Genomic DNA, 10,013 nt, shown 5'->3' on the forward strand with positions numbered 1-10,013 from the left:
TTTAAATAATAAAAGATACATTGAAATTAAAACTGCCAGTAGGTGGCAGCAAGTCACTGTTAAGAAGTGAGTCATTGCGATTGATCCGAATCATTTAAACGAGTGATTCATTCAGGAACGAAACGCACAGACGCAAAACAAGCGCTGTGGCTGCGTTTGGAATTATTTTTGTTGTCGAAAACGGGCAATATGGTGTCTAAAACGTAAGTCTCTTAATTAACTTCTTGTTTATTGAACTGTTGTAAAAAAAAATCAATATCACATTTGTAATCATGGTAATATTTGGAGAAAAACGGCACTCTTCGTGTGAAATTGACTGATATTATGGAGTGTGTCACTCACTTTGCAAAAAACAAACAAAAACCAGTCCAAAAGCATTCACTGCGTGATGAAGCCTATTAGAATGCAGTTAAAATCACCCTATAATTCAAGTTATGAAAGCAAAATATATCCCCGTATGGGTTTTTGTTTGTATATTTATAAGATATGATATAGTTATGTAATAACACACAAGCAAGAGTGGTGTTTTCCTGAATATTAGCGCGTGTGATTGCAAATGTGATATTAAAATTCTATAACAATTCAAAAAATAATAAGATCATATCGAGTGAGCTACATTTGACACATAATATTGTGTCTTTTTCTATCAATCAAAGCCGGAGCAGAACATCTGTGCGTCTTTATTTCTGAATGAATCTGTTTTCAACGAATCATTTTAGTCAGTGATTCAATGAGCCGTTCATAAAAACAGCCAGTTTCTTTACTTGTAAATAGCGGTGTGCGATATTGACAAAAAAAAGAATATCTCAATATTTTATGGGATTTTATCAATAATGATAATTAGACGATGTTTTGCTGAGTGTGTTATTGTGCTGGTACCTTAAGCACTGCCGAAGACAGCTGACTCCTAAAGCTTTTAATATTCTTCATATTCTGTGTGCTGGTCAGTTCATACTGAGAGAAATTAATCTTTTCCAATAAGTTTAAACTGATTTTTACATTTTATGGACATTTTTACCTTTATAAAGCCATTTTTTCTAAAAGCGTGCATTATCTTTTGAGTGAAATTCTCACATTTAATCAGTGAATTAGAGTAATAAGACATTTGGGCTGTTACCGAGCAAATTAAATCAACACAGAAGCTGCATCTGAAGTGGCATTTAGATGTGTTTACACACTGTTTAATGCAAGACATAAAAGCATTTAACCTGCAATTACAAATGCATAAATAACATTTTGATATATTAAACATAAAACGTTGAATACTGATATTTAAATAATAAAAGATACATTGAAATTAAAACTGCCAGTAGGTGGCAGCAAGTCACTGTTAAGAAGTGAGTCATTGCGATTGATCCGAATCATTTAAACGAGTGATTCATTCAGGAACGAAACGCACAGACGCAAAACAAGCGCTGTGGCTGCGTTTGGAATTATTTTTGTTGTCGAAAACGGGCAATATGGTGTCTAAAACGTAAGTCTCTTAATTAACTTCTTGTTTATTGAACTGTTGTAAAAAAAAATCAATATCACATTTGTAATCATGGTAATATTTGGAGAAAAACGGCACTCTTCGTGTGAAATTGATTATTAGCTATATGAAATGGTATAAATATATAAATTTTCTGCCATCATGTCTTGAATTTGGGATCATTGTAAATGCATTGTAATAGACTGAATCATGCGGTGAAAGAACGCACTCTAAATGCTCACTAGTCTAGACTTCACGTAATGTACGCGTGCGCTCTGTAGGGGTGTTTTGAATGGTTTTTGCAAAATACTCGATAATGTCAAATCGCACATCGTTAAAACAACAATTACGATATTATCGCAGATGATATATTTCACACCACACCCCTACTTGTAAATGAACTTTGAACAAATTGTTTGAATGGATGATTCAACGAATCACTCATTAAGGGACTTGCTGCTGCCACCTACTGGCGGTTTTAGTTTTTGGGGGGAAAAAATCAAAAAAAAATTTAAATAGATTTTTTCAGTATTGCACACCCCTATTGCTGACACACATGCTGTAAAATTATTAAACTGTTAAGACGCACTGAATGCATTTATTATGAAAAGCCAGCGGCCAGAATATGAAAGCAAACACAGCTGACAAAAAAAAGTTTCCTGTAAAGTAAAATGAAAGATTAAAGTTAAGAGAAAAAGTTTCCACATGCGAGGCATTTGTGTAGATGATGTGTTGCACAATTCGGTGTGGGTTCAGGATAGTCATAAATGCTGAATTCCTTTCCGTTCTGTGTCTTATTTGTCTTTCTTGCTCTCTGGTTCCTCCTCCTCCTCCTCCTCATCCTCATGTGGCTGCTCTTCTTCAGGAGCCTCCTGCAGGAGTGTCTTCGGTTCCTCGGGCTTCTCTCCTTTGCTAAATTTCTTACATCTCTGGAACATCTCATTTAGGTTGAACTCTCGAATTATATTTTCCTGTAAAACACACAAATGCATGTTGAAGTGAGAGGAATAGCGAATTGCTTTGTTAGGTAAACTCAGTCTAGAGTAGTGCTTGTTGTTTGTCATTTCTCCGATTTAAAATTATTAAACTTTAAGACGCACTGAATGCATTTATTATGAAAAGCCAGCGGCCAGAATATGAAAGCAAACACAGCTGACAAAAAAAAGTTTCCTGTAAAGTAAAATAAAAGATTAAAGTTAAGAGAAAAAGTTTCCACATGCGAGGCATTTGTGTAGATGATGTGTTGCACAATTCAGTGTGGGTTCAGGATAGTCATAAATGCTGAATTCCTTTCCGTTCTGTGTCTTATTTGTCTTTCTTGCTCTCTGGTTCCTCCTCCTCCTCATCCTCATCCTCATGTGGCTGCTCTTCTTCAGGAGCCTCCTGCAGGAGTGTCTTCGGTTCCTCGGGCTTCTCTCCTTTGCTAAATTTCTTACATCTCTGGAACATCTCATTTAGGTTGAACTCTCGAATTATATTTTCCTGTAAAACACACAAATGCATGTTGAAGTGAGAGGAATAGCGAATTGCTTTGTTAGGTAAACTCAGTCTAGAGTAGTGCTTGTTGTTTGTCATTTCTCCGATCACAAATGCAGACATGGTTTTATGTTTACGCGATGCAATGTAACACATAAAAAGACAGTATAAGTCATTATAATCAGTAATTATGTCTCCACTGGATGCAACAAATGCCTCGTTTATAATGAGTTTTAATGTTTTTGTCTTGTCGCTCGGCCGGACATGGCATCACAGTATGGTGAGGGGCGTAACATTTCCGTCACACGCTTGAGGTATTCAGCCAATCACAACGCACTGGATAGCTGGCCAATCACAGCACACCTCGCTTTTCAGACCGATGAGCTTTGTAAAAATCAACGTGTTTCAGAAAGGCGGGGCATAGAGGAGAAACAATAATGTACAGTATGTGGAAAATAATGTGTTTTTTAAACTTTAAACCACATAAACACATTTCATTACACCAAATACACAAAATAATGTTCTTTTTAGCAGCATCATATGACCCCTTTAATATAGAGGCTAAGTTTATGCAACTGGCCCCTGATTACATAATCCAGATTACATGTAATCCCTTGCTGCATCTTTCTCAAGAGTGTCAGACTTCTGAAGCGCTTTACCTCAGTGCAGTTCCACCCAACGGCTCGTCCCTTCATGTCCACTAGCGGGCGGCGCATGAGTTCTCGACCGCCTTGCAGGAGCAACAGAGAAGGCAGCTGCTTGCAGAGCGGCGAGGGGTTTACCTTATACCTGTAATGAGATGAGAGCATAGGACTGCAAAGTTAAAAGCAACTAGTAAGGCAAGTGCTAAAAGGAAGACACTAGGCAAATAGACTCACCTCTCGGCAGCTGCTGCATATTGTCCAATGTCCACTTTTCCAAATTTGAGGCCTAAGCAGTCATACCTAGAGAACATAGAGTCATTAACCTCGTGAAGACGTGCGAGAGTGCAAGTGTGTGTGACTTACTTGAGTGACAGGTCAGCAAAAATAGGAGCAAATGTCTGACACTCTGGAGACCAGTTGGCATAAAACTCAACAATCCATGTCACACGACCGTCCCTCCGCAGCTCTTCCTGACAATACGCAGAAAAACATGCACAATGATTAGTTTAGGATAAGATAAGAGGATAAAGGTCTCAGTTCCTGACATAATAAGACAATATTTAATTTTTGTATATTATAGAGTAAGATGTAAGATTTGGATGATGACTTTTCTATTAATATATAATATGCTATAAGAATAAACCATTTTTGAAAAATTTGGAATGGACAAAAATGATAACAAATTACATGGTCTTTAAGAAATTGTTAAATTGGAAAGGAATGAAAACATCTTAAAGGAACAGTTCACCCAAAATAAACATGAAAATGTACTCATCCTCAGCTCATCCGAGATGAGTTTGTTTCTTGTAGAAATGTAGCATTGCATCAGTGTCTCAGCATCGGATGCTCTGAAGTGAATGGGTGCCGTCAGAATGAGAGTCTGATAAAAACATCACAATAATCCACAGCACTCCAGTCAACATCTAGAGAAGACAAAAGCTGAAACAAATCCATCACTTTTTAACTTTAAACCATTGCTTCTGACAAAAATACATTGTTTTTATCAGCTCTCATTCTGACGGCACCCATTCACTGCAGAGCATCCGTTGCTGAGACAGTGATGCAATGCTACATTCCTCCAAACCTGATGAAGAAACAAACTCATCCTAATCTTGGCTGACCTGAGGGTGTGAACTATTCCTTTAATGCTTTACTCACATCTATAGTTGAGTCACTGAAGTATTTGATGAACTCGGGGCCCATGTAGATTGGTGGCTTACATGTGATAAGGAACACTGTATAGAGAAGGCACGGTAGTTCGCAGTTCAGAATCACAGTTTTTGCTCTTGATTATTTTTTGCAATCATGTTTTCACGCTTCCCATCATTTATTTACCCACACACAGCATGAGGTAGAGAAGGCCGAGTCTCAGATCCACTCGAAAAAACAGCACCACATTCGCCACCTTACTGAAGAGAAATATATTCCCTATGTGCTGCTCCAGTGTTACTGAGAGAGAGAGAGAGCGAGAGATCACTCCTCAGTTAAAGAAAGCACCATGCATCAATACAGATATTATTCACGAATATCTTGTGTGATTGTGTGTGTAATCTGATCAATGTAATCACATTTAATGCATGTAAACGTACTGGCTCTGCGGTTCTTCATCATGACAATAGCACTGAGAAACATTAAAATCTCCACCTCCCTCTACACACAGAGCAATTACACGTGTTATTCAAATATATAAACACAGTAGAAAATATATAATTGCATATATACATATATATATACACAGTAAAAACAGTAATATTGCAAAATATTATTACAATTTAAAACAGCTGTTTTCTATGTGAATATCTGTTAAACTCTAATTTATTTCTGTGATCAAAGCTGTATTTTTCTCCAGTCTTCAGTGTCACGTGATCTTCAGAAATCATTCTAATATGCTGATTTGCTCAAGAAACATCTCTGATTATTATCAATGCTGAAAAAAGAAATCGTGATACACGTACCATTCGAAGGTCTGGGGTAAAAAAAAAAGAAGAAATTAGTACTTTTATTCATTAAATTGATCAAACGTTTGAAAAAAGTGAGATTTATAATATTACAAAAAATCAACTAACTTTTTACTCATCAAAGAATCCTGGAAAAAAAAAATGCATCACACAAATATTAAGAAGCAAAGGCTCTTTTTCACATTAAGAACCGGTATTAATCGAGCATCAATAATAACTAAGCAGCAAATCAGCATATTAGTATGATTTCTGAAGATCACGTGACACTGAAGACTGCAGTAATGATACTGAAAATACAGAGCAATAAATTACATTTTAACATATTCACAGCTGTTTTAAATCGCAATAACATTTCACAATTTTTACTGTATTTTTAATTAAACAAATGCATACATAAAATCAAATGCACTGTTCTTACATGCATATGTAAGTTATATAACTATGACACTATTGTATAAAATACACTTAGATACTGTGTTAAATAGACAGTACACACAGAATGCATGCAAGTGTTAAATAGACAGTACACACAGAATGCATGCAAGTGTTAAAGAGACAGTACACACAGAATGCATGCAAGTGTTAAAGAGACAGTACACACAGAATGCATGCAAGTGTTAAAGAGACAGTACACACAGAATGCATGCAAGTGTTAAAGAGACAGTACACACAGAATGCATGCATGTGTTAAAGAGACAGTACACACAGAATGCATGCAAGTGTTAAATAGACAGTACACACAGAATGCATGCATGTGTTAAAGAGACAGTACACACAGAATGCATGCATGTGTTAAATAGACAGTACACACAGAATGCATGCAAGTGTTAAAGAGACAGTACACACAGAATGCATGCAAGTGCAAAGTGTTACAATAAAGCAACAGTAAACTATCATGTCAGCTTAGAAAGTGAGCAGCAGCACAGACCCAGTCAAACGCGCAGGAGTTGCTGTCCTCTCTCTGAGACGGTAAATACTCGCACAGGCCAGGACAGCTGCGCACGATGGGGAACGCCACGGTCATCAGCAGTGACAGCAAGTAATAGGGCCGATAAAACCATTTATAAACCTTTGGAAGACAGTATAAAGTGGAAACCAGTCCTCTAATTAAACTCATTGCTGCAGACGTATGACAGACTCATGCATGTGCTGAAGTAAAGCGAGGAGAGAGCAGAAATAGATCACTGACAGCTGAGAGTGGTAACGTGAACCCTCAGGCCATAGAAATGCGTTTCGAGGAAACGATTTGAAACTGGCGGCTGCTCGCTTGCCGTAGTGTGGTGCGTACTTTGTGCTCGGCTGGGACTTTTGTAAACATCTACAGCGCGATGGAGGAGTCAGAGAAGAGCCGGCTAGCCAGCTGCAGACTTTAGTTCAGGTAATAACAGCTGATAGTGAGGGGCGCTTCCAAAACGCTGCCAGTGTTGCCAACTCATTTTCAGGGGAAGTTGCTAAAGGAAGGTCGATTTGTTGCTAAATGACGTTGTGATGTCATTGCGTGATGACGTCATTACATAATCACGACGCACAATTGTGTCGCTACATTAAAAAAATTTTTTTTTTTTATGCCAATTTAGATTTGTTCGTAAAATAATATAAATGCATTATATAATGTTAAAATATAAATAACCATTTTTATATGCAACATTGAATTATTGAACACTTACACGTTTTTGAACGATTGCACGTTTTTTTTCATTGGCTAGTAAACTTGTAAAACTACACATTCTGAACAATTATAGTTTTAAGCAGTGTATTAGTAGTCAGTGAGCTACACTCTAAGAGAATAAATCACAGGTTTTTACCTGCAATTTAAATTACGCATTGTATTTTGTGTTTTCTGGGGTACAACGGATAATGTCCTGGAAAACTACTTGTAACTTTGACATTTTTCTAGATATGTTTCTTGCAGTGTACTAACTGATCAACAATCACAGGTACAAGCTACTAACAAGGTGTATCATAAATGAACAATTGTTAAATTATTATTATCAAATTGAACAATTGCAAATAGCAGTAACTTAATTCACGTGATGCGTGTACTGCTAGGCATCTTTGGTTTCCTCTTTTTGTGAAATGTAGATGAAAAATGTGCCTTTTTATTGTTTGAGCCACTTATCAAAAGTTTCTGAAAGTAGCCAAATTAAATTTTGAAATAGCTAAATTTGTTGCTATAGGTGCTTTTGGAAGAAAACGTTGCTAGGGTAGTCTGAAAAGTTGCTAAATTTAGCAACAAAATTAAACGTCTGAAAATGTACCTACAAGCCTCTTTTGTGTTCTTCTGTGCCGCCTCTGAACTTATAAGACAAATAAGTTACCAATCATATGAAATTAGTATTAATAAATTTATTTGTACTACAGAGGCGGCACAGAAGAACACAAAAGTGGCTTCTAGGTACATTTTCAGACGTTTAATGAGGCTCAGAGGTGACATGAGTGCAATTAAATTCATGATGAGATTAATGTTTTTAATATACAATTTTGAATACAGAGATATGATTCAAATAACTTGAATTCTAAGCTAAAAATTAAACTAAATCCGCCAGCAGGTGGCGGCAAGTCACTGATTTTATCACTGAATCATTCATTCAATTGATTCGTTCGAACGGCTGATTCATTCAGGAATGAAGCAAGTCTTTATGAACTGACGGAAATCCGTCGTAGCGACGGAACTTTAATCCCAGAGTGAAGCCTGAATATAATTTTATTCTGCATCTGCAAGGTTTATTTTGATTTTCATTAATGTGTACTTTTTTCATTAAACGTCTTATGCACGTATGCACAGTGTTGTTTCATTGTCTCTCTATAAAGAATTAATAAATGGGGGAAAAAAATCACAATGGAAGAAATAAATAAATGAAAAATCTCCATGGCAACTAGAATTTCTAAAAGTATCTTAGTAACTACAGTTAAGTTTCTAAATATATAAATATGGTATCTCCTGCATTATATGAAGCCTTCGTAATCTTGCGGTTTTTTCATTGTATTATTGATTAAAGTGTTAACGGTTTTATTATTATATTTAATATATTGGTGGAAACAATATTCACCATGGCAAATAAATACACTAATAAAATTAAAGAAATTCAAGCTTATTAAATTGTAGCCTGTGCATTAACAGAAACTGGCTGTAAAATAAGGTTTTTGTTCAAAAAGCCAAGTGACATTTCAGTGTATGCATGTCAAGTTCCTGGTTTTAATCCAGAGTACAAGCATATGACAGATTTGGCATTTTAATAGTAAAACTAGTTAAATATAACAATTTATTAGAAATAATTGGAGGTGTGCTGTGAATCACTAGAGGGTGTTGACAATCCCTGCATTATCAAGTAGAGTGCGCTTATCATCGTGTCATTACGGTAATGTTGATAATGTGGTGTAGCAGACCAGGGTTGCCAGGTCCAAGGGTTTCTCTCGAAATTGGGCTACTTTAACCCTGTTTTTTTACAGTCTATGCTTTAAAGGGATAGTTCATCCCAAAATGAAAATGTGATGTTTATCTGCTTACCCCCTGCAGGGTATCCAAGATGGAGGTGACTTTGTTCTGTGACATTTAGCCCTGGGATGCAGATGTAGTCAGGGGAGCCCTACCAAAACCGTGTATTTTACCCTCCCACACTGGAACGCGATCGGGCGGGTTTAGTTGTGAAAACCTGGCAACCCTGCAGCTCGAGACGCTTGAACACACGGATTTTTGTGTGTACTTTTTATATTGTATGCGCATGATTTCGTTTCAGAAGTTATGACGGAAATATTTTCAACTTTGTTCGGACAAAATGACTCTCAGCCAGCCACGGGGCCAGCAGCTTTGGGGTTCGGCCCCGGGAAACCTCCGCAGCTTGGGGGTTCGCCCCCGGGAAACCCCAGCCGCCGATGCCGCCAAACCAAGCGCCGGTGGCGGCTCAGATTCCAGGACAGCTCGGGGATGAGGGGCCTACGCTGCGAAAACCCGGTGCTATGAACGAACCTTTCTATTTACTTCGAGAACTGCCCGGTAAATACGTCCGTGGTGCTTAAGGATACAGTACAGCGTGTGTGTGACTTGTAATACTAAATCTAGATGCGCTTTTGTGTTTGTTTTGTCTCAGTCGGAAGCGACCTGACGGGGAACACGAACCTCATCACGCACTACAGTCTGGAGCACGCGTTTAATAAGTTCTGCGGCAAGAAAGTGAAGGAGAAGCTGAGCAACTTCTTACCAGAGTTACCAGGTGAGGTTAATACGAGTGTGCTAGAGCTGTTTGTGTTTACATAATATATATATATATATATGTGTGTGTACATTATGTATGCATATATATATAAATACACAAACATACATGTATGTATTTAAAAAATATTTACAAGCATATATATATATATAGAAATATAATTTATTATATAGAAATATTAATATTTTATATATAAACAACATTTTTGTTATATATATATATATATATATATATATATATATATATATATATA

General features: G+C 36.9%; 2 protein-coding genes across 2 annotated transcripts in view; one reads left to right on the forward strand and one right to left on the reverse strand.

Moving 5' to 3' along the window:
- Positions 1-2,549: 2,549 nt before the first annotated feature.
- tmx2a (thioredoxin-related transmembrane protein 2a) lies at positions 2,550-6,921 on the reverse strand. Its single transcript, XM_016243506.1, has 8 exons — positions 6,478-6,921; positions 5,181-5,241; positions 4,927-5,040; positions 4,750-4,826; positions 3,955-4,061; positions 3,826-3,891; positions 3,607-3,736; positions 2,550-2,953 (listed from the first exon to the last, which is right to left on the reverse strand). Exons 1-8 carry the CDS (start codon positions 6,664-6,666, stop codon positions 2,777-2,779), a joined length of 921 nt encoding a protein of 306 aa, XP_016098992.1. The 5' UTR covers positions 6,667-6,921; the 3' UTR covers positions 2,550-2,776.
- Positions 6,922-9,160: 2,239 nt separating this feature from the next.
- Positions 9,161-10,013, forward strand: part of med19a (mediator complex subunit 19a) — an 8,391-nt gene continuing 7,538 nt past the window's right edge. Inside the window, exons 1-3 of the mRNA XM_016243508.1 lie at positions 9,161-9,385; positions 9,418-9,543; positions 9,638-9,760. Of these exons, the coding sequence (XP_016098994.1) occupies positions 9,292-9,385; positions 9,418-9,543; positions 9,638-9,760 (343 nt within the window). The 5' untranslated portion in view covers positions 9,161-9,291. The remainder of the gene's footprint in view (positions 9,386-9,417; positions 9,544-9,637; positions 9,761-10,013) is intronic.

The sequence above is a fragment of the Sinocyclocheilus grahami genome, unplaced genomic scaffold (assembly GCF_001515645.1).
Source record: "Sinocyclocheilus grahami isolate Dianchi unplaced genomic scaffold, SAMN03320097.WGS_v1.1 scaffold692.1, whole genome shotgun sequence".
NCBI lineage: Eukaryota > Metazoa > Chordata > Actinopteri > Cypriniformes > Cyprinidae > Sinocyclocheilus > Sinocyclocheilus grahami.

Coding starts and splice junctions, on each gene's coding strand:
- tmx2a (XM_016243506.1), bottom strand. CDS start 6,666: ATGAGTTTAATTAGAGGACTGGTTTCCACTTTATACTGTCTTCCAAAG. Junction 5,242..6,477: donor ACTCCTGCGCGTTTGACTGG/GTCTGTGCTGCT, acceptor CTCTGTGTGTAG/AGGGAGGTGGAGATTTTAAT. Junction 3,737..3,825: donor TATGCAGCAGCTGCCGAGAG/GTGAGTCTATTT, acceptor ATCTCATTACAG/GTATAAGGTAAACCCCTCGC.